Source organism: Myotis daubentonii, chromosome 21 (genome assembly GCF_963259705.1).
Source record: "Myotis daubentonii chromosome 21, mMyoDau2.1, whole genome shotgun sequence".
NCBI lineage: Eukaryota > Metazoa > Chordata > Mammalia > Chiroptera > Vespertilionidae > Myotis > Myotis daubentonii.
Genome location: NC_081860.1, coordinates 1,922,095 through 1,946,170, shown reverse-complemented (window position 1 = coordinate 1,946,170; position 24,076 = coordinate 1,922,095). Strand labels below are relative to the sequence as shown.

The 24,076-nt window shown below is 52.1% G+C and overlaps 1 protein-coding gene across 7 annotated transcripts in view; it reads left to right on the top strand.

Annotated features, from left to right (window-relative positions):
• The window catches only part of ADAMTSL3 (ADAMTS like 3), a 100,643-nt gene that overhangs the window by 37,863 nt on the left and 38,704 nt on the right, over positions 1-24,076 (top strand). For all 7 annotated transcript variants that reach the window (XR_009450346.1, XR_009450347.1, XR_009450348.1 and 4 more), the window contains exons 5-11: positions 1,041-1,086; positions 3,026-3,262; positions 8,661-8,787; positions 16,111-16,185; positions 18,095-18,252; positions 22,334-22,445; positions 22,836-22,974. Coding sequence is in view for 4 of the 7 variants with exons in the window: in XM_059678384.1 (XP_059534367.1) it covers positions 1,041-1,086; positions 3,026-3,262; positions 8,661-8,787; positions 16,111-16,185; positions 18,095-18,252; positions 22,334-22,445; positions 22,836-22,974 (894 nt within the window). In the remaining 3 variants the exon portion in view is untranslated. The remainder of the gene's footprint in view (positions 1-1,040; positions 1,087-3,025; positions 3,263-8,660; positions 8,788-16,110; positions 16,186-18,094; positions 18,253-22,333; positions 22,446-22,835; positions 22,975-24,076) is intronic.

Sequence of the window (24,076 nt, the reverse complement as noted above, 5' to 3'; positions counted from 1 at the left end):
CTAAAAAAATATTTTAAAAAAATATCATGTACGGCCAAGGTTCAGTAACATGCCAGCCGTGTACCCTGCTTAGAAAAACAACCAGATAACATGTCGCCAACCAAGACGTCAAAGCTCACCCATGGAGAACTGTGACCATCGTGCTGATGAGAGGAGGGTGTGGAGTCCTCAGGCAACTCGGCTCAGCTCCTGGGTGGGGAAGGGAGAGAAACTCGCTTGTAGGAACATCCCATCCAAATGCCTTTGCTTCTGGCTTTTCCTTCATTTTCACAGGAAAAATACATACAGGTCCTGACCGGTGTGGCTCAGTGGATAGCGTCGGCCTGCGGACTGAAAGGTCCCGGGTTCGATTCCGGTCAAGGGCATGTACCTGGGTTGCGGGCACATCCCCAGTGGGGAGTGTGCAGGAGGCAGCTGATCGATGTTTCTCTCCCATCGATGTTTCTAACTCTCTATCCCTCTCCCTTCCTCTCTGTGAAAAATCAATAAAATATAGAAAAAATACATACAGGCTCTCTCTCTTTCACACACACACGCACACACACACATTCACACACGCACACACACATTCACACACACACACACACACACACACACACACGCTACACTCATTTCAGTGGTTATGTGGACCCCGGGGGGTTAGTAATATTATCACATGAATGCAACTAAAGAATTCACTCTCTATTTTGTAAAATGTATTATTATTGATTTCAAAGGAAGAAGAGGGAGAGAGAGAGAGAGAGAGAGAGAGAAACATCAATAATGAGAGAGGATCATGGATGGGCTGCCTCTTGCACACCTCACACGGGGATGGAGCCCACAGCCCGGGCCTGTGCCCTGACCGGGAATCGAACCCGTGACCTCCTGGTTCCTAGGTGGATGCTTAACCACTGAGCCACGCCGGCCGGGCAAGAATTCACTCTGTTTAAATCTATTCTGCAGGGGCCTTGTTTGGGGGTTTTTGGGGTTTTTTTTGTTTGTTTTTTTCTGCTTGCTATGAACATGAAACATTGTTATCTCTCCCCCCCTTTTCCCTTTAGGAATTGTGAGGGGCAGAATATTCGCTACAAGACGTGCAGCAACCATGTAAGTTCTGTCATAAAAGTACAGAATCGAGTAAAATCTATTCCTGTTTGCAGTTACAGTGTTGTAATGTGCACCGTGAAGCTCGCAGTCTCCCGGTCCCTTTGTTGAAATTTTGTATGATTGCTTAATCGACAACAGGTTGAAACAATTCCATGATACCACCTTTCTGGGCCAATTCACATTTCTGAGCTAATTTGGTATTTCATAATTTCTGAATTCCTAGAAACAATATCTAATGTCTGTAAACACCTTCAGAGTTAAAATGGCTTTTTTGTTTTTTTGGGCTTTTTGTTAAACAAAAAAGAATACAGACTCGAACTCTTCTGTCCTGTTCCCAATACCTGTCCCACACACTTCAAAACGAGTTAAGGAGCCTTCCCTGGTGTGGCTCGGTGGATAGAGCGTCGGCCCGCGGACTGAAGAGTCCCAGGTTCGACTCCCGGTCAAGGGCACAGGCCCGGATTGTGGGCTCGATCCCCAGTGTGCTGGAGGCAGCCGATCCATGACTCTCTCATCATGGATGTTCCTCTCTCCCTCTCTCTTCCTCTCCCTGCCTCTCTGAAACCAATAAAAACATATTTAAAAATAAAAACGAGTTAAGGAGAACGATGGGTAACTCGGAACATCACACACGTGCAGAAGGCTGACACACCTTATCCTTTTTAAAATTGAGGTGGCTTTGGTTTATAACGTTATATCAGTGTCAGGGTTATAACATTCTAATTCAGCGGTTCTCAACCTTCCTAACGCAGCGACCCTTTAATACAGTTCCTCATGCTGTGGTGACCCCCAATTTCATGGTTACAAATTGAACATCATGAAAGCACAGTGATTCATCACAAAAACAACCTGTAATTATAATATGTGTTTTTCTGATGGTTTTAGGCGACCCCTGTGAAAGGGTCACTCGACCCCCAAAGGGGTCGCGACCCGCAGGTTGAGAACGGCAGTTCTAATCCTTTATCTGTGCACAGGGCAGCAGGCTCACTAGCAAGTCTGCTGCCCGTCCATCACCAACACGTGACCCCCAGCCCCCTCCCCTTCTGCTGACAACGGCCTGTGCTCTGTGCCTATGGATGCTTTTTTGTTTGTTCTCGTTCTGTTTCATATCCCACATCGGAGTGAAATCGTGCATTTTTGTTTTGTCCTCCCCCTGCCTGATCGCACGGAGCACAGTAAGTTCCCTCAGATCCGTCCGCGTTGAGAAAAATGGCAATATTTCATCATCTTTCACGGCTGAGCAGTAGCCCATTGTATATATATGTCCCCCTTCTTTTCTTCTTTTTTTCTTAATCCTCACCTGAGGATATTTTTTAAAAATGTAATTGCATGTTCCTTTTTTAAAAATATATATATATCTTTATTGATTTCAGAGAGGAAGGGAGAGGAAGAGAGAGATGGAAATATCAATAATGAGAGAGAATCATTGACGGGCTGCCTCCTGCACACCCCCCACTGGGATCAAGCTCGCAACCTGGGCATGTGCCCTTGACCGGAATCGAACCTGGGACCTTTCAGTCCTCAGGCCGACGCTCTATCCATTGAGCCAAACCTGCCAGGGCCTGAGGATATTTTTCCATTGATTTTTAGAGAGTGGAAGGGAGAGGGAGAGACAGAGAAACATCGACGTGAGAGAGACACATCAATGAGTTGCCTCCTGCACGAGCCCCGATCAGGGCCTGGGCCGGGGCAGAGCCTGCAACCAAGGCCCGTGCCCTTGACCGGAATCGAACCCGGGACCCTTGTGTCTGCAGGTCGACGCTTATCCACTGAGCCACACCGGCTGGGGCTACGGATTCCGTTTTGAATGTTGAGAAGGAAGGCGGTGGCTCCCGGGAGAGAGGCGGGGGGGGGGGGGGGGGTCGCATGGGACGCGGGTCCACGTGTCCAGCCTCCCATGGAGCCCATGTCACGGGTGACCCTTGACCTCTCCCGCCAGGACTGCCCGCCGGACGCCGAGGACTTCCGAGCCCAGCAGTGCTCCGCCTACAACGACGTGCAGTACCAGGGCCGCTACTACGAGTGGCTGCCGCGGTACAACGACCCCGCCGCGCCCTGCGCGCTCAAGTGCCACGCGCGCGGCCAGACCCTGGTGGTGGAGCTGGCGCCCAAGGTGCTGGACGGGACGCGTTGCCATAGCGACTCCCTGGACATGTGCATCAGCGGCACCTGCCAGGTAAGCCACGCCCCTTCCCCGCAGGCGCCACGCCCCTTCTCCGCATGGCCACGCCCCTTCCCCACGAGGCCACGCCCCTTCTCTGCATGGCCACGCCTCTTCCCCGCAGGCACCACGCCCCTTCTCCGCATGGCCACGCCCCCTTCTCCCCAGGTGCCACGCCCCTCCCCAGGCGCCACGCCCCTTCTCCACAAGGCCACGCCCCCTCCCAAGAAGGAGAAGGAGAATCTTTTTTTTTTTTAGGTTTTAAAGTTTTTAATATAAAAAAAGGCTTTTGTTTTTGCGTCGTTTAGACATCAGGGGAGTCGTCTGCGTTTCATGAGATGGGAGATGAAGTTTACTCCATGTAAACGTAAACATCTGTCCATTAAGAAACACATAGCTTTTTTTAAAATGTAGTAACCCAGTGGCTTAATGTTTTCCTTAATCTTTTCTTTAACTTTAGAAGAATCTTTTGGGAACTAATGTCTCTTGTTTCGAAGAAACATTTATCTGGAGGTCAGCCGTTTCTAGTTTCACTTCAGTTTCTTTTTCTTCTGTCAAATTCAAGAAAATGTAATATTTTGAATCACATTCGTATTACGTAAAGGCAATCAAACTTGGTGTACATGTCATGGCTATTTATTTAAAAATTAATATAGTCGTGTCAAAATTTATTTATTTATTCATTCATTGATTTACTTATTTTTGGAGAAGGCCATGTGGGTTTTATTGTCAACACAACCGATGCTACAGTTAGTGCAAGTTGCGCACCTGCACATGGTACTTTTTTTTTTGCCCTCCCTCAAGGATCCAATTCCACAACTGGATTCGGGGTTGTTTTTTGTAGTTGTGGTTGTTGTTTAAATTTTAAAATATATTTTATATATATATATTTATATTCTTTATATTTATATAAAATATACACATATTTTATGTTTTCCATTTATTTTATTTTTAAATTTTTATTTTGTTTACTTATTTTATATATTTTTATTTTATTGATTCCAGAGAGGAAGGGAGAGAGGGAGAGAGAGAGAAACATCCATGATGAGAGAGAATCATGGATCGGCCGCCTCCTGCACGCCCCCCCACTGGGGATGGAGCTGCAACCCTGGCCTGTGCCCTTGACCAGAATCGAATACCCAGGACCCTTTAGTCCAAAGCTGGACACTCTGTCCACTGAGCCAAATCAGCCAGGGCTATTTTATTTTTATTGATTTCAGAGGGGAAGGGAGAGGGAGAGAGACAGACATCCATGATGAGAGAGAATCATGGATCGGCTGCCTCCTGCACGTCCCCCACTGGGGACCGAGCCGGCAACCCGGCACATGCCCTGACCAGAATTGAACCCTGACCTCCTGGTTCATAGGTCGACGCTCAGCCATGGAGCCACGCTGGCCGGGCTGAGAATTTGCATATTTCACGAGGTCCCAGGACCCCATTCTGAGAACCACTGCTTTGAAAGGTTAGCATTGCTCGGTTCTCTGAGCTTTTTCATTCATTGTTTTGCTGACACGAATTCATGAATTCATTGTTTGGCATCTTTAGGGGCAGTGACTTATTTGCTGAAAAGTTAGCATGAATGCATTCTTTATTCTTTTTCCTTAACACTTAAGGAACCATATTCTTTTTTTCTTAATATATGTATTTTTTCATTGATTTCAGAGAGGAAGGGAGAGAGATAGAGAGATGGAAACATCAATGATGAGAGAGAACCTGGGGGTGGGAGGGAATCGGGCCACAGCCCAGGCCTGTGCCCTGGGCCGGAATTGAACCTGGGACCCTTTAGTCTGCAGGCCGATGCTCTATCCACTGAGCCACACCAGCGAAGGCCGCGCTGATGGGTGGGGCTGTGAGGGGGTGGGACTCAGGGCCCTGGCACACGTTGAGGGGATACTTTAGCGGTGGCTTTGACAAGGTAGGATTCCACCTCCATTCCTTTGACTTCTGGGTGGAAAAAAATTAAAATAATGAGTGGCTAGTATTCCATCTTCCCTATTACGGTCGCATCAAAAACAGTAGTCATGCCCTAACCGGTTTGGCTCAGTGGATAGAGCGTCGGCCTGTGGACTCAAGGGTCCCGGGCTCGATCCTGGTCAAGGGCACATGCCTGGGTTGGGGGCACATCCCCAGTGGGGGGTGTGCAGGAGGCAGCTGATTGATGTTTCTCTCTCATCGATGTTTCTGACTCCCTGTCCCTCTCTGTAAAAAATAAATAAAATATATTTAAAAAACAAAACAAAACAGTAGTCATGCCCGGCCAGCGTGGCTGAGTGGTTGAGCATTGACCTATGAACCGGGAGGTCAGGGTTCGATTCCCGGTCAGGGCACATGCCCGGGTTTATGGCTTGAACCCAGTGGGGGGGCGTGCAGGAGGCAGTCAATCCATGATTCTCTCTTATCATTGGTTTCTATCTCTCTCTCCCTCCCTTTCTCTCTGAGATCAATAAAAAAAGATATTTTTAAAAGTTAGGAATCAAACAGAGGAGCTCAGGGAGGTGTCCTATTGCCCTAGGTCAGTGATGGTGAACCTATGAACTCATTTTTTTGGTCGATTTTTCTTTGTTAAATGGCATTTAAATATATACAATAAATATCAAAAATAAAAATCTTTGTTTGACGATGGTTGCAAATATAAAAAAATTTCTCTATGTGACACGGCACCAGAGTTAAGTTAGGGTTTTTCAAAATGCTGGCACGCCGAGCTCAAAAGGTTCGCCGTCACTGCCCTAGGTCTTGCAAGGCCCTAAACACTCTTCCAGAAAAGCCCATCTGAGCTCTTACACCACGCCCTTCGGGCCGGCCTGAGAGAGGGCGATCTCACTCAAGTGCTCGGGGAACCCCCCCCCCCCAGCCCCACCCGTGTGAGGACAGCTCTTGGCCCAGGACCTGCGTCTGTCATTTAATCGTGGAATATTTCTCCCCTCGGAGAGGGTTGCATGGATGTCAGTGACTCATCGATTGAATCCCAAACTTGCAAGTGCGTTTCCAAAATCAATCCCTCTTAAGTCGTTCCACATGTGCCTGTAAATATTACGATGGCCGCCCCGGCAACTGGCTTTGGTTTTTTGTGGGTTTTTTTGTTGTTGTTGTTAATCCTCACCCGAGGATATTTTCCCACTGATTTTTAGAGAGAGTGGAAGGGAGGGGGAGAGACAGAGAAACGTCGATGTGAGAGACACCCATCGATGGGTTGCCTCCTGCATGCGCCCTGACAATCTGCAACCGAGGGACGTGCCCTTGATCGGAATCAAACGCGGGACCCGTTAGTCTGCAGGCCGACACTCTATCCACTGGGCCACACCAGCCAGGGCTGTCACTGGGTTCTTCATCATCCACCCGCTGATACGAAAGGGGAGGAAGGTGTAGCCTGGTGTTAAGATGTTGGCGTCAATGACCTGGATTTATTCTAAAACCTTTACTGAAATAAAACAAGGTTTGCCTGTAAATTGAAAAGAAAAAATAAATTAATTCATTAAATAAATAAAAATAAATAAGACCATTACTGACATGATACACTAGCTGTGTAATGTCGGAAAGTTGTTTAGCCTCAGGGACATTCAGATGCCTTATTTGTAAAAACGGAGATAAAAGGGCCTGGCTGGTGTGGCTCAGTGGTGGAGCGTCGACCTATGAACCAGGAGGTCACGGTTCAATTCCCGGTCAGGGCACAGGCCCCGGTTGCGAGCTCCATCCCCAGTGTGGGGCGTGCAGGAGGCAGCCGATCCATGATTCTCTCTCATCATGGATGTTTCTATCTCTCTCTCCCTCTCCCTTCCTCTCTGAAATCAATAAAAACATATTAAAACAAAAAACAGAGATAAAAGGTACCAAGTAATTATAAGGTTGATGGAAAGATTAAATGAAATAATCCTGTATAATAAAAGGCTAATATGCTAAGTGTCCAGTCGTCCATTCAACCAATCAAAACGTAATATGCTAATGATATAGTAAGGCTGCTCAACCACTCGCTATGATGTGCACTGACCACCAGGGGTCCGGCAGATCGGGACTGAGAAAGATGGGCCGGACATGCCCTGGAGCCCTTCTGCAGTCCCTCCCTGCCCCAGCTGGCCAACATCCCCTGTCCCTCCCCAGCCCCGATCGTGCTCCAGTGGGGTCCCTCGGCCCTGCCTGCGCCCTCTCGCAATCCGGGACCCCTTGGGGGGTGTCGGAGAGCCGGTTTTGGCCCAATCCCTCAGGTCAGGCCAAGGAACCCCACTGGTGCATGAATTCGTGCACAGGGCCCCTAGTGTCATTATAATGTGCTTGGCCCAATGCCTGGCACATGGCAAGCATTCAACAAAAATCAAGTATCGCTACTACTATTTTACTACTCCCTTTATAAAACCACTAGAGGCCTGGTGCACAAAATTCGTGCACGGGGGAGGGCGGACCCTCAGCCCGGCCTGCACGCTCTCCAATCTGGGACCCCTTAGGGGATGTCCGAATGCTGGTTTAGGCCCGATCCCTGTGGGCCTAAACTGGCAGTCAGACATCCCTCTCGCAATCTGGGACCACTGGCTCCTAACTGCTCACCTGCCTGCCTGCCTGATCGCCCCTAACCATTCTGCCTGCCAGCCTGATCACACCCAACTGCCCGCCCTTCCAGCCTGAACACCCCTAACTGCCCCCCCTTGCCAGTCTGATTGCCCCCAACTGCCCTACCCTGCTGGCCTGCTTGCCCCCAACCGCTCTCCCTTGCCGGACTGATCGCCCCCAATTGCCCTCCCCTGCCAGCCTGATCGCCCCTAACCGCCTCTGCCGCGGCCCCGCCACCATGGCTTTGTCCAGAAGGACATCTGGAAGGTCTCCTGGTCTAATTAGCATATTACCCTTTTATTAGTATAGATATCATCAGGATGGAAGGATCCTAATAGTCATTGGATTCAGCTGCCCATCAAATAATTGGATCTCTTCTCGGAGGTGCCCTCCCAGAGACCCCCGTGGCCAATGGCTGAGTATTCCTGCTGGACGCCTCTGACCTGCCGGACATTGTCAGAGGGCATTCAGTGAGGCTTAAACCTGTCCCTCTCACCTTCCGGAAATGCCAGAGCAAGTGTAACGCTTCGCCCTGACTGCCCTGTAGGAATCTCAAAATATCCCCTGCCCGGCCGGGGTGGCTCAGTGGTTGAGTGTCAACTTATGAACCAGGAGGTCATGGTTTGATTCCCGGTCAGGGCACATGCCCGGGTTGCAGGCTCAATCCCCAGTGTGGGGGCGTGCAGGAGGCAGCCGATCCATGATTCTCTCTCCTCATTGATGTTTCTCTCTCTCCCTCTCTCCCTCTCCCTTCCTCTCTGAGATCAATAAAAAAAATAATAATTTAAAAAAAGGAAGTATAACCCCATTAATACGAAAGCAATCGCCTCCCGCCTCCCGCGTTCTCACGGCTCTGACACCTGCTCTGTCGCAGGCGGTGGGCTGTGACTGGCAGCTGGGGAGTCACGCCAAGGAGGACAACTGCGGGGTGTGTGCGGGCAACGGCTCCACCTGCAGGCTGGTGCGGGGACAGGCCAAGTCACACGTGTCTCCTGAGAAAAGTAGGTGTCACCCCCAGTGCGACGGTACCCGAACGGGAAATGCGCCTGCCTTTCCGCAAATAGATTTGGTTTCGTTCAACGCTGTGCTGTCCCCAGGACCCCTGCGCTTGGATTCGATTAACCTTGAGAAATGCGTTCGTTTTGTTAGTTTGACTTCTTAAAATGAGAGCCACCGAGATGCCCTGAATGTCAGTATTTGTCCAAGGACAGAACAGTGGCTTTATAAAAGTGGGACATTCTAAAATTCACGACGAGACGCTTTTGGTAGGAGCTGGATGCCACCCGGTAACTTGCCGGCGACTTAATGATATTGTCTAAGAGGAGTTCATGTTGCTGAACCGTGGGAAATATGTGTTTTCCACTTTATGCAGTGATAGTAAACAATTTTATGTTTCTATTCTCCATTATACAGCAACCAGAAGTTACTTGGAAATTTTGTTTAACCCTGGGCCCACATTTCCACCTGCCTTATCTATGCTAATAAAAGGGTAGTATGCTAATTAGACCGGACGTCTTCCGGATGTCCTTCCGGACAAAGCCACGGTGGCGGGGGCCGAGGCAGAGGCAGTTAGGGGCGATCAGGCTGACAGGGGAGGGCAGTTAGGGGCGATCAGGCTGGCAGGGGAGGGCTGTTAGGGGTGATCAGGCTGGCAGGGGAGGGCAGTTAGGGGCGATCAGGCTGGCAGGGGAGGGCTGTTAGGGGAGATCAGGCTGGCAGGGGAGGGCAGTTAGGGGCGATCAGGCAGGCAGGGGAGAGCAGTTAGGGGCAATCAGGCTGGCAGGGGAGGGCAGTTAGGGGCGATCAGGCTGACAGGAGAGGGCAGTTAGGGGCAATCAGGCCAGCAGGGGGGAGCAATTAGGGGCAATCAGGCTGACAGGGGAGGGCAGTTAGGGGCGATCAGGCTGGCAGGGGAGGGCTGTTAGGGGTGATCAGGCTGGCAGGGGAGGGCAGTTAGGGGCGATCAGGCTGGCAGGGGAGGGCTGTTAGGGGAGATCAGGCTGGCAGGGGAGGGCAGTTAGGGGCAATCAGGCTGGCAGGGGAGGGCAGTTAGGGGAGATCAGGCTGGCAGGGGAGGGCAGTTAGGGGCAATCAGGCTGACAGGAGAGGGCAGTTAGGGGCAATCAGGCCAGCAGGGGGGAGCAATTAGGGGCAATCAGGCCAGCAGGGGAGGGCAGTTAGGGGCAATCAGGGCAGCAGGGGAGGGCAGTTAGGGGCAATCAGGCCAGCAGGGGAGGGCAGTTAGGGGCAATCAGGCCAGCAGGGGAGGACAGTTAGGGGCAATCAGGCCAGAAGGGGGGAGCAATTAGGGGCAATCAGGCCAGCAGGGGAGGGCAGTTAGGGGCAATCAGGCCAGCAGGGGGGAGCAATTAGGGGCAATCAGGCCAGCAGGGGAGGGCAGTTAGGGGCAATCAGGCCAGCAGGGGAGGACAGTTAGGGGCAATCAGGCCAGCAGGGGAGGGCAGTTAGGGGCAATCGGGCCAGCAGGGGAGGGCAGTTAGGGGCAATCGGGCCAGCAGGGGAGGGCAGTTAGGGGCAATCGGGCCAGCAGGGGAGGGCAGTTAGGGGCAATCGGGCCAGCAGGGGAGGGCAGTTAGGGGCAATCGGGCCAGCAGGGGAGGGCAGTTAGGGGCAATCGGGCCAGCAGGGGAGGGCAGTTAGGGGCAATCGGGCCAGCAGGGGAGGGCAGTTAGGGGCAATCGGGCCAGCAGGGGAGGGCAGTTAGGGGCAATCGGGCCAGCAGGGGAGGGCAGTTAGGGGCAATCAGGCAGGCAGGGGAGGGCAGTTAGGGGCAATCAGGCCAGCAGGGGAGGGCAGTTAGGGGCAATCGGGCCAGCAGGGGAGGGCAGTTAGGGGCAATCAGGCCAGCAGGGGAGGGCAGTTAGGGGCAATCAGGCCAGCAGGGGAGGGCAGTTAGGGGCAATCGGGCCAGCAGGGGAGGGCAGTTAGGGGCAATCAGGCCAGCAGGGGAGGGCAGTTAGGGGCAATCAGGCCAGCAGGGGAGGGCAGTTAGGGGCAATCAGGCCAGCTGGGGAGGGCAGTTAGGGGCAATCGGGCCAGCAGGGGAGGGCAGTTAGGGGCAATCAGGCCAGCAGGGGGGAGCAATTAGTTGCAATCAGGCCAGCAGGGGAGGGCAGTTAGGGGCAATCAGGCAGGCAGGGGAGAGCAGTTAGGGGCAATCAGGCCAGCAGGGGAGAGCAGTTAGGGCCAATCGGGCCAGCAGGGGAGGGCAATTAGGGGCAATCAGGCCGGCAGGGGAGGGCAGTTAGGGGCAATCAGGCCGGAAGGCAGTGTGGTGAGGGGCGATCAGGCAGGCAGGCAGGTAAGCAGTTAGGAGCCAGTGGTACCAGATTGTGAGAGGGATGTGCAACTTCCAGTTTAGGCCCACAGGGATTGGGCCGAAACCGGCAGTTGGACATCCCCCGAGGGGTCCCGGATTGGAGAGGGTGCAGGCCGGCATGAGGGACACCCTTCCTCTCCCTCCCCCATGCACAAATTTCATGCACTGGGACTCTAGTAAATAAATAAACAAATAAATAGAGAAAACTCTAAACACAGCAACCAGGAAGCCAACACCTTGGTCTGAAGAGTCTGGGCTCAGCACTTGGGGGCCCAGTTGTATTTCCGGGTTTGTTCCTTGTTTTGGTTCCCACCGCCTAAGGGCAGGCATGCCCGGGGCCAATGAATGAGTTTGCTGAGCTTGTCTGGTCTGGGCTCTTGCACATTTTTTTAAAGTATATTTTTATTGATCTCAGAGAGTTCAAAGGGAGCGGGAGAGAGAGAGAGAAACATCCATGATGAGAGAGAATCATGGATCGGCTGCTTCCTGCACACCCCACACTGGGGATCGTGCCCGCAACCCGGGCATGTGCCCTGACCAGGAATCGAACCACAGCCTCCTGGTTCATAGGTAGATGCTCAGCTACTGAGCCATGCTGGCTGGGCATGGAGCTATTATTACTAGATGCCCAGTGCATGGATTCCTGCACCGGTGGGGTCCCTCAGCGTGGCCTGCACCCTCTCGTAACCCGGGCCACCTTGGGGGATGTTGGAGAACTGGTTTCGGCCCGATCCTCCCAGGCCAGGTCGAGGGACCCCACCAGGGCATTCATCTCTTCCTGCCCTCCCCCTCCCCCTTCCCTCTGAGATTCATCAGTCTGTTCCATGTTTCCATGCCTGTGCGTTGAGGGTCTGACCCATTGTGGTCAGTGCATGCCATAGCCACCAGTCGAACAGTCAACCTCTTGCTTAGGCTTTTATATATATAGATTATTAGAATTTATTCAGATACTTTGTTTCCTGCTTAAAAAACTCCTTTATTCCTTGGGCATGGGGGTTTGTGGGGAGGGTGTGTGTGTACTTGAACCCTGGTAGCAGGAGGAACTAAATGCAGGGTCAAGAAATATAACATGAAAAATGCCAGACAGAAGGCTTTATTCAGCAAAAAGCCAACCAGCCACATTTTGTTGTTGTTGTTGCTAATCCTCACCTGAGGATATATTTTTTTCCCCATTTTTAGAGAGAGTAGAAAGGAGGAGGGGAGAGAGACAGAGAAACATCGATATGAGAGAGACACATGGATTAGTTGCCTCCCGCTCCGGCAACCTAGGTACATGCCCTCAGCCAGAATCAAGCCCAGGACTCTTCGGTTCTAGGGCCGACACTCTATCCACTGAGCCATAATGGCCCGGGCAACCAGCCACATGGAAAACAATGGAAACCAGCAATTCAAAATAAAACCAATGTCACCCCAATAAATATACTTTTAAAAAATATACATTTGTATTGACTTCAGAGAGGAAGGGAGAGGGAGAAGGAGAGAGAGAGAGACATCAATGATGAAAGAGAATCATGGATCGGCTGCCTCCTGCACACCGCCCACTGGGGATCGAGCCCCCAACCCGGGCACGTGCCCTTGACCAGAGTAGAACCCAGGAACCATTCAGTCCATAGGCCAACGCTCTATCCACTGAGCCACACCTGCCAGGGCCCAATAGATACACTTTTTTTTTTAAAAAAAAGGTAGGGTCCTGGCCAGTTTGGCTCAGTGGATAGAGTGTTGGCCTACAGACTGAAGGGTCCTGGGTTTGATTCCCGGTCAGGGCACATGCCTGGGGTGTGGGCTTGATCCCCAGTGGTGGGCGTGCAGGAGGCAGCTGATCCATGATTCTCTCTCATCATGGATGTTTCTATCTCTCACTCCCTCTCCCTTCCTCTCTGACATCAATAAAAATATATATTTTAAAAAAAGTAGGAATGAGGTTGCCAAAGTGACTAGAGTAGCTCTCTCCTTGTATTACCAGGGAGCGCATCTATTTAGGTTGGTATCATTCTCCTTGGAGTTTATAGTGAAAACTAGAGGTCCGGTGCACGAATTTGTGCACGGGTGGGATCCGGCTGTCCCCCCACATGGGGCGGGCCGGCTGCAGGGAGGGGCCCCTGGAGGGCTCCAGGGTGGGTCCAGCCTTCTCACTCAGTCCTGATCAGCCAGACCCCAGCAGCAAGCTAACCTACTGGTCCCAGCGCCTGCCCCCTGGTGGTCAGTGCACGTCATAGCGAGCGGTTGAGCTGCCTTAGCATATCATTAGCATATTACACTTTGATCGGTTGAACAGACGACCAGACACTTAGCATATTAGGCTTTTATTATATAGGATACATCAGCTGATATAAATGATAGTGCTTCTAGCCCGGAGCTAATGCTTATCAATTGGTTAATACTGTGTGGACAACTCATTTCCTGGACATCTTGCTACTTAGAGACGCTGGGATCCGCGGCAGGAAATGAGACATGGAAAAACTATGTTCGGACCAGCTGGCCCTGAGCTATGTGTGTGGGAGGGAGATGAGCAGACCCAGGCTTCCAGGGCCCTTCGGTCAGCCCGGCGATTGCAAAATCCAGCAAGTGCAACCCAGGCCGGGAACGCCTGCAACGAACATAAGCGTTGGAATTCACACAATTAAAACGGGGTCTCCCGGTCGAAGGGTTCAGGGTGTCGACTCCAGCCCCACTGATTCGGAACCCTCTGATCTTAAGCCAGTCACTTACACTTTGAAAACTTCAGTCTTTTTAAACATTTTTTAATATTTTTATTGATTTCAGAGAGGAAGGGAGAGGGAGAGATAGAAGCATCAGTGATGAGAGAGGATCACTGATCAGCTGCCTCCTGCACGCCCCCCACTGGGGATCAAGCCCGCAACCCGGGCGTGTGCCCTGACCGGGAATCGAACCCTGACCTCCCGGTTCATAAGTTGATGCCCAACCAATGAGCCACACCGGCCAAGCAACTTCAGTTTTCTTTTTTTTTCTTTTTTAAATCCTCACCCGAGGATATTTTTCCATTGATTTTAGAGAGGGTGGAAGAGAGAGGGAAAGACAGAAATATTGATGTGAGAGAGACACATCGATTGGTTGCCTTCTGCGCTTGCCCTGACCAGGGGCCTGGGCTGAGGAGGAGCCTACAACCAAGGTAAGTGCAACCTTGATCGGAATTGAACCCGGGACCCTTTGATCTGCAGGCCGACGCTCTATCCACTGAGCCACACTGGCTGGGGCCACTTCCGTTTTCTCCATTGTAGAGCTGGGTAATTGGACTGAATGAGGTAATCTATCTCGTTGCTTAGCAACATGCCTGGGGCATACTAAGTGCTCCGCGTGGTTTTAATAACTTACACTTACCAAGACCTCATTGGACCCTCTCAACAAGCCCTGGATCAAATGCTCTTGTCATCCTGACTGTACAGGCATGAGAGGCACAGAGAAGGCAGGAGAGCTGCCCGAGGTCACACAGGAATTGTGAGTTGCAGCGCTGATAGCCCGCGCAGGTCGCCTGGCTCCAGAGTCTGTGATCTTGCCCACTATTCACACTGCCTGTCACTGGCAGTTTACAAAATAGGCAGAGGGCCTTAAAGGGTGGCGAGGGGAGCCCTGGAAGATGGCATGGTGGTTAAGAGGGTCAAGGATCTCTTACCCCACATGTCAATTTAAAAATTTTGGAAGATTTCAAACAATGGACGTGTTCAGCGGGAACCAGTTACCACCTGTGCCACCACCATCACCACCAACATGATCACCCCACCAATACCATCACCCTACCAATACCATCACCACCACCACCACCACCATTGCCACCACCATCACCACCACCATCACCACCACCATCACCATCACCCCACCTCCACCACCACCACCATTGCCACCACCACCACCACCACCATCACCACCACCACCACCAATACCATCACCACCACCATCACCATCACCCCACCATCATCACCACCACCACCACCATCACCACCACCACCACCACCACCAATACCATCACCACCACCATCACCATTACCCCACCAACATCATCACCATCACCACCACCAATACCACCACCACCACCACCACCACCACCACCATCACCATCACCCCACCAACATCATCACCACCACCACCACCATCACCACCACCACTACCATCACCACCACCACCATCACCATCACCACCACCACTACCATCACCACCACCACCATCACCATCACCCCACCAACATCATCACCACCACCACCACCATCACCACCACCACTACCATCACCACCACCACCATCACCATCACCCCACCAACATCATCACCACCACCACCACCATCACCACCACCACTACCATCACCACCACCACCATCACCATCACCACTACCATCACCACCACCACTACCATCACCACCACCACCATCACCATCACCATCACCACCACCACCACCATCACCACCACCACCATCACCACCACCACCACCAGCACCATCACCACCACCACCACCAGCACCATCACCACCACCACCACCATCACCATCACCATCACCACCACCATCACCCCACCATCACCACCATCACCATCACCATCACCACCACCATCACCCCACCATCACCACCATCACCATCACCACCATCACCACCAACACCATCACCACCACCATCACCATCACCACCACCCCCCACTCCTGCCCTCCCCACCCTGGTGTCTGTCCATTGGTTAGGCTTATGTGCAGTTTCGTTGCCAGCTTTACCCAGTGGCCACATAAGTTTCTGCTGAACGCGTACAAAAAACGTTTTACGTAAGCGTTAAAGGCACGTCTGAAAATTAAACACCCATTGCATTTTGAAGTGATTGATCACACGCTCTCACAAAAGCTAATAGCTCTTGAGAGAATTCTCATGATTGGCCACAAGCCTTAGAATAGGAACAAACGAGAATTCTCGTGGTCCGTCCGCAGTGTGTTAGGGACGCTCGCCCCGCCCCCAGGTTGGATTGACAAGCCTGGTCCTGTGCCCTCTCCTAGGGGAGGAAACCGTGATCGCGGTGCCCCTGGGCAGTCGGAGCGTGAGAATCACGGCGAAAGGCCCTGCGCATCTCTGTAAGTAGGACGTGTTCCTCCTGTTTCCGGAAAGTTTATTTAGCAAAAGTAAATAATAATAATTGTTCTTTTTAAAAATATATTTTTATTGCTTTCTGAGAGGAAGGGAGAGGGAGAGAGAGAGAAACATCATTGACGAGAGAGTCATGGATCGGCTGCCTCCTGCACGCCCCCTAGTGGGGATGGAGCCCACAACCCGGGCCTGTGCCCTGACCGGGAATCAACTGTGACCTCCTGGTTCATGGGCAGATGCTCAACCACTGAGCCACGCCGGCCGGGCTCGTTAAGTCCTTGATACGGGCACCCATGTCCTCCATCTGTATTCCGTCCCTACGAACCAGTGTTTGCAGACTGAGTGGATGTACTGACATGACGAAACATGCTATCACGTGCAGTAACACATCTTTCTGAAATAAAAGGCTCTTAAGGTAGTTCTCTCATTTAGAGCAGGTTGTTGGATGCTCGAGGCAGGGTGGGGTGGGGAATGAGTGACAGGGGTCAAGAGGTCCACATTCCCAGTTATAAAGAAGTCCTGGGGTGTTATGTACAGGATGATGAGTACAGTTAACAATACTGTCCTATATAATAAAAGCCTAATATGCAAATCGACCAAACAGCGGAACGACCGATCGCTATGACGCGCACTGACCACCAGGGGGCAGACGCTCAATGCAGGAGCTGCCCCCAGCCTGCAGGCCCTAGGCCAGCCAAGGCGGGTGCCAGTGGGGCCCCCCAATTGCCCCGCAGAGGGAGGCAGCTGGCAGTGGCAGCAGGGGCGGGGCTGGCGAGCGGGTGGCGCCAGGCCGGCCAAGGCAGGTGCCAGCCAGGGAGCCCCTCTGATCGCTGAGAGAGAGAGACTCTGCAAAGTATTCATCACAAGGAAAAATATTATAACTCTGTGAGGTGATGGGTGGTAACTAGACGGATTGTGGGCTGATAGTTTCATAACCGATACAATGAACACACCATTAGGTTGTACCCCTGAGACGAACGGGATGTTATAAATGACCTCAGAAAAGATAGTCCTGTTAACATAAAAGAAACCACACACACCCAAACCTGGAAAGCATTTCGCGAGTTCATTTGAGCCAAACGGCCCACAACCGCCAGGAAGCGGGACCTCAGCCGATTGGGAGAATGCTCCGGAGAAGGGCTGTCTTTCGCCTATTTTCACACGTTGCCATCAAAGGAGGGGTGGAGGTGGGTGACATGAACCCCGCTGGGGATGGGTCAGGGAGGCGGGAGCAAGCACAGCGGGGACCCCTGGGATTGGCTAACAGGTAAGATGACGGACGCGGGTGCAGGAGTTAACAGCCAGCCGTGAGCTCAGGCCAAGGCGGGGTCAGTGGTCCCCACAGCGCGGGGCCTGGGCCGTGAGGCCGGGAAAAGAGACATGACCGTGGCCTTCCAGCGCCATGGGGTCCCAGACGCAGACAGACCGCAGACAGGCCCAGCGAAGGCCGAGGCTGACGGGCCAGGGAAGATCCCGGCCGAGGACGGACTCCCCACCTCAGCTGCTGCTAGTTCAAGGTCAAGGTCAGACTGTCCTGGGCGGCCGCCTGAGGCCTCTGGGTTCGCCAGGCCGCCAGGCAGGCTCCCCTGAGCCGGTCGGCTCAGCGCGTGGCCCCCTGATCGCCCGCCGTTCTCGCTATTTTTTTTTAAAATATATTTTATTGATTTTTTACAGAGAGGAAAGGAGAGAGATAGAGAGTTAGAAACATCGATGAGAGAGAAACATCGACCAGCTGCCTCCTGCACATCCCCCACTGGGGATGTGCCCGCAACCCAGGTACATGCCCTTGAACAGAATCGAACCCGGGACCCTTCAGTCCGCAGGCCGACGCTCTATCCACTGAGCCACACCAGTTTCGGCCGTTCTCGCTATTCAAACCCCATTTTTCCATCGTAGTTATCGAGTCCAAAACACTCCAAGGGAGCAAAGGCCAGCACAGCTTTCACGGCGCCGGCGTCTTCGTCGTGGAAAACACGGCCGTGGCATTCCAGAGCGGCCCCGACGGGCAGACCTTCAAGATCCCGGGGCCCCTGGCGGCCGACTTCATCTTCAAGGTAGGACGCGCCTCTGCGTAACCGGGGGACCGGGGTTGGGGGGGGGGGTGAGGGGGTCACCGGAAGCGCCCCACATCCTGAATTTTTATTTTTAGTTAATCCCCACCCGAGGACATTTTCCCATTGATTCTTATTTTTTTTTTAGCTTTTTATTTTTTAAAAATATATTTTATTGATTTCTTACAGAGAGGAAGGGAGAGGGATAGAGAGTTAGAAACGTCGATGAGAGAGAAACATCGATCCACTGCCTCCTGCACACCCCCCACTGGGGATGTGCCGGCAACCCAGGTACATGCCCTTGACCGGAATCGAACCCGGGACCCTTCAGTCCGTAGGCCGACGCTCTACCCACTGAGCCACACCGGCCAGGGCCGGGCGCAGCCTGAATTTTAAAGACAATGCATCTGGTCAGCGGGAAGCCCCCAAGGATTGCTTTTACACTGAGTGTATCATTGATGTTTCCTTCTCTTTTTTTAATTTAATATATTTTATTGATTTTTTACAGAGAGGAAGGGAGCGAGATAGAGAGCTAGAAACATCGATGAGAGAGATGATGTTTCCTTCTTGGCGTCAATTCCAAAAAACAATTCATTTCTCTCAAATTTCTGCTCCTGAACCTCAGTAGTTGAGAAACAAACATCACTTTTCTAGGCGAGAGATTGATTTTGTATTTGTCGCCTCCAGTGACCATGTTCCGTGTTGTTTTGTTTTGAATATGTTTTTATTGATTGTTCGGAGAGGAAGGGAGAGGGAGAGAAACATCCATGATGAGAGAGAATCACGGACCGGCTGCCTCCTGCAGGCCCCCCACTGGGGATGGAGCCCGCCATCCGGGCCTGTGCCCTGACCGGGAATCGAACCCTGACCTCCTGGTTCCTAGGTCGACGCTCAACCACTCAGCCACACCAGCGGGCATCTCTGCTTCTTTGTAAGAGCAGGGACATGTGACAGCTCACCTGCTCGTTACCATGGCAATCATTGGATGGTTGTCGTCTGTCTTTCTATTCTTTCTCCCTGGTCGTTTGTTCTGCAGAAATTCTCTGCTTGTCTCACGTGCCTTAGCGTTTTCCGTTCTGATTCTCAAGTGGTAAACACACACACACACACACACACCACACACACACACACACACACACACCCCGCACACACACACACACACACCGCACACATACACCACACACACACACACACACACACACACCCCACACACCTGTTGTCGTTTTTAATTAAACCTTTATTGTTGGCAGTATTACATATGTCCCGCGTTGTCCCCCCACCCGCCCCCTCCAGCCCGCCCCGCCCCACCCCAGCCTTCACCCCCCCCCCCCCCCCCCGTTGCCTGTGTCCCTGGGCCATGCCTATGTGCAGGCAAGGTCTTCGGTTGATCTCTTCCCACCCACCCGCTCCCCCGCCTCCCCCCTGAGGTTCCGCCCTCTGTTCCATGCCTCTGGATCTATTTTGGTCTTTAATTCTCTGTTCACTCAGGGAATCTGTATTTTTCTCAAGGCCGTTTGGAGATCTACGCCTGTGTCGGAGACATTAGTGCAACGGAGGGGTGGAAATTTAACATGGCCAGGTTATATACACTGCACGGCATACATAACGGTATATATACTGTTTGTTTGCAGTATATATACCGTTTATTGGTGCCACGTGTAAACACACACACACACACACACACACACTCACGGACCATCTATGTCTACAAGTGTGTCTGGATGCATACAGGCATGCACATAGTCATGCACATAAGTATGTGAATGTATGTATACATTTTAAAAAAGAATTGGGCCCGGCCAGTGTGGCTCAGGGGTTGAGCGTCGATCTAGGAACCAGGAGGTCAGGGCTCGATTCCCGGTCAGAGCACAGGCCCGGGTTGCGGGCTTGATCCCCAGTGGGGGGCGTGCAGGAGGCAGCCAATCTGTGATTCTCTCTCATCATGGATGTTTCTCTCTCTCCCTCTCCCTTCCTCTCTGAAATCAATTAAAATATATTTTTAAAAAATAACAATAAAAAAAGATTTGGAAGGATTCACTCCAGGTTGGAAACACTGAAAACGCAGTGGTTGTTTGAGAGGGCCTGGGTGCTTTGGGGAAGTGAGCTGGTTTTCCTTAAAATATTCTAATAACGGTCCTAACCGGTGTGGCACAGTGGATAGAGCGTTGGCCTGCGGACTGAAAGGTCCCAGGTTCGATTCCGGTCAAGGGCATGTACCTTGGTTGCGGGCACATCCCCAGTGGGGGATGTGCAGGAGGCAGCTGATCGATGTTTCTCTCCCATCGATGTTTCTGACTCTCTATCCCTCTCCCTTCCTCTCTGTAAAAAATCAATAAAATATATTAAAAATATTCTAATAACGGAAAATGATTCTTCAAAAGAATACAGGCGTATGCCACTTGCATAATTAAAAAAAGAGTTTAGCCCTGGCTGGTGTGGCTCAGTGGGCAGAGCTTCGGCCTGCAGACCAAAGGTCCCAGGTTCGATTCCCGGTCAAGGGCACGGACCTCGGTGGCCGGCTCCTCCCCGGCCCGGGCCCTAGTCGGGGCCCGTGTAGGAGGCGACCCATCAGTGTGTCTCTCTCACATCGACGTTTCTCTCTCTCTCTCTCCCTCTCTCTTCCGCTCTCTCTAAAAGTCAACGGAAAAATATCCACGGGGGAGGATGAACCAAAACAAACAAACAAACAAAAAGTCGTTTACACCTTCTTGCTGAAATGATGCATTCACCTCCTCACAGAGCACCTTTTAATCTTTTTGTTCATCCTCACGTGAGGATATTTTTTCCCGTCGATTTTAAGAGAGAGAACGGAAGGGGTGAGAGAGAGAGAGAAACATCAACCCGAGGAGACACGTAACAACTCGACTCGTTGCCTCCTGCACGCGCCCCCACCAGGGCCGGAGACTGAGCCTGCAGCCGAGGTTCGTGCCCTTGACAGGAATCGAACCCGGGGCCCTTTGGTCCACGACCGAGACTCTATCCACTGAGCCACACCGGCCCGGGCTGGAATACCTTTCAGCAACCGGTCCCCACTGTCTCCGGTTTGCCTGTGTGTGAGTCCTGCTCTTCTCCCATTGGATAAGCAATGCCGGCTTGGACTTCAACTTGGGCTAAGCTTTCGCTCTCCCCCAGTGGTTCTCAACCTCGGCTGCCCGTGAGAACCCCCTGGGCATCTTTTTAGAATCCTGATTCCTGGGCCTCGTCCTCCGGAAATTCTGTGTCTTGGTGATGGGGTGGGGCCACAACACGAGACACAAAGACACAGAATTTCCGGAGGATGAGGCCCAGAAACCAGGATTTTAAAAAGATTCCTGGGGGTTCGCATGGGCAGCCCAGGTTGAGAACCACTGCTCTCTCCTGACGGAAGAGGTTTTCAAAAATGCATGTGGACCAGAGAGGGTGTGTGTGCGGCCGCACACACACAGCATCAGGTTCAGGCCAGGGCCGTTCTCTGTGGATGGGGTGCGCCGGGCGGGTGAGGATGGGCGGGACTGGAGACGCTGGGAAGGGACCAGGACGACTCTGATGTTGGTCCCAGGCTCACAAGCTTGGGCAGATAATGTGGGTTTCCAGGAAATACCCTCTTTCCTGGGTTACTTTTTAAAAATCTATATATCTTTATTGATTTCAGAGAGGAAGGGAGAGGGAGAGAAACATCCATGGTGAGAGAGAATCATGGATCGGCCGCCTCCTGCACGCCCCCACTACTATATTCGTTGTTTCTTTATTTTATTTTTAAAGTTTCAGTCATATTGTCTGAAAATGTTTTTTCTTTTTCTTTTCTTCCTTTTTTTTTGTTTGTTAATCCTCACCCGAGGATATTTTCCCATTGATTCTGAGAGAGAGTGGAAGAGAGAGAGAGAGACAGAGAGAAACATCGACATGAGAGAGACACATCGATGGGTCGCCTCCTGCACGCGCCCCGACCAGGGCCCGGGCCGGGGAGGAGCCTGCCACCGAGGTCCGTGCCCTTGACCGGGATCGAACCCGGGACCCTTCCGTCTTCGGGCCCACACTCTGTCCACCGCGTTCTGAAAGGCGTGAGCGCGTGGCCTGCAGATGCGTGACCCCTCTCCCCGTCCAGGCCAGGTTCACGGTGGCCAGGGACAGCGTGGTGCAGTTCTTCTTCTACCAGCCCATCAGCCACCAGTGGCGGCAGACCGACTTCTTCCCCTGCACCGTGACCTGCGGAGGAGGTGAGGCGTGGGGGCTCGCGGACATTAGTTCTGTTTCTTAATGTGTTTATTAACTTTTAGAGGGAGGAAGGAAGAGAGAGAGAGAGAGAGAGAAACATCCATGATGAGAGAGAAGCATGGATCGGCTGCCTCCTGCACGCCCCACACTGGGGATCAAGCCTGCAACCCGGGCCTGTGCCCTGAGCGGGGATCAAACCAACCTTGACCTCCTGGTTCCTGTGTTGATGCTGAACCGCTGAGCCACGCCAGCCGGGTCTGAATTAAGTTGCTTAAATAGGGGGGGTGAGGGGGGGAAATAGGGTGTGGGCATGAGAAGGCAGCCACGCAAGAACAAGCAGGGGCGATTCTCACACTGTCCTTCTCCCCCTCCATCCCCCCCGCCCCCGGCAGGTTACCAGCTGAACTCAGCCGAATGCGTGGACATCCGCCTGAAGAGGGTGGTCCCTGACCATTACTGCCACTACTACCCCGAGAACGTCAAGCCCAAACCCAAGCTGAAGGAGTGCAGCATGGACCCCTGCCCCGCCAGGTGGGCGCCCGGCCCGGTCTCTGTACTTTGTGGGGTTTTTGGTTTGTTTTGTTGGTTTGTTTTAATGATAGACACATACTTCTTTAAAAAAAAATACATTTTTATTGATTTCAGAGAGGAAGGGAGAGGGAGAGAGAGCGAAACATCCATGATGAGAGAGAATCATGGATCGGCCGCCTCCTGCACGCCCCCTAGGGGTCATCGAGCCTGTAACCCAGGCCTGTGCCCTTGACCGGGATTCGAACCCAGGACCCTACGGTCCGCAGGCCGAAGCTCTATCCACTGAGAAACACTGGCCAGGGCTGTACTTTGTGTGTTTATTCCACTGTAAATTCAATTTTTTAAGTAGATAGAGGTCTATTTGGACCAAGCATGTCACACTCAGAGGCTAGCGCGGGCCAGATAAACAAGGTTTGTGTGGATGTGGCCGCAAAAAAACCAAAAGCTTCCATTTTCATAGAAACAGGGTTGTTTCGATAGAGACGTGCTGAATGCAAAGGGCTGAGATAAATGAGTCATCATGAACATAAAGTAATAGAACATTTTAATAAAAATTTTTAAAATATATTTTTATTGACTTCAGAGAGAAAGGGAGAGAGCTAGAGAGATAGAAACATCAATGATGAGAGAGAATCACTGATTGGCTGCCTCCTGCATGTCCCCCACTGGGGGGATTAAGCCTGCAACCCGGGCATGTGCCCCTGGCTGGAATCAAACCCAGGACCCTTCAGTCCACAGGCCAACGCTCTATCCACTGAGCCAAACTGGCGAGGGCTGATATTTTTTCTTGGACATGAACTCACCAGACCCTGAGTAACTGCACAAATGAATAAACATCACACAAATAAGCCCATTTGTCTCGTTCTCCGGAAGCGAGGTATTTCCTGTTGTGCACACCAAGCAGGTCAGTCCCAGACTAAGGACGCGGCCACCGGCTGCTGGAACCTTCGCTGCCGGTATCAGTGGGGAGAGACAGTGCGCCTGCGCCTGAGGCGCGTGAGGGAAGAGAATGCAACACAATGACAGTCATCAGCCATTAGCGAACCTTGTAGCTCATTATTCATAATTATGTATAGCAGGACATTGTAAAAATTAAGTAATG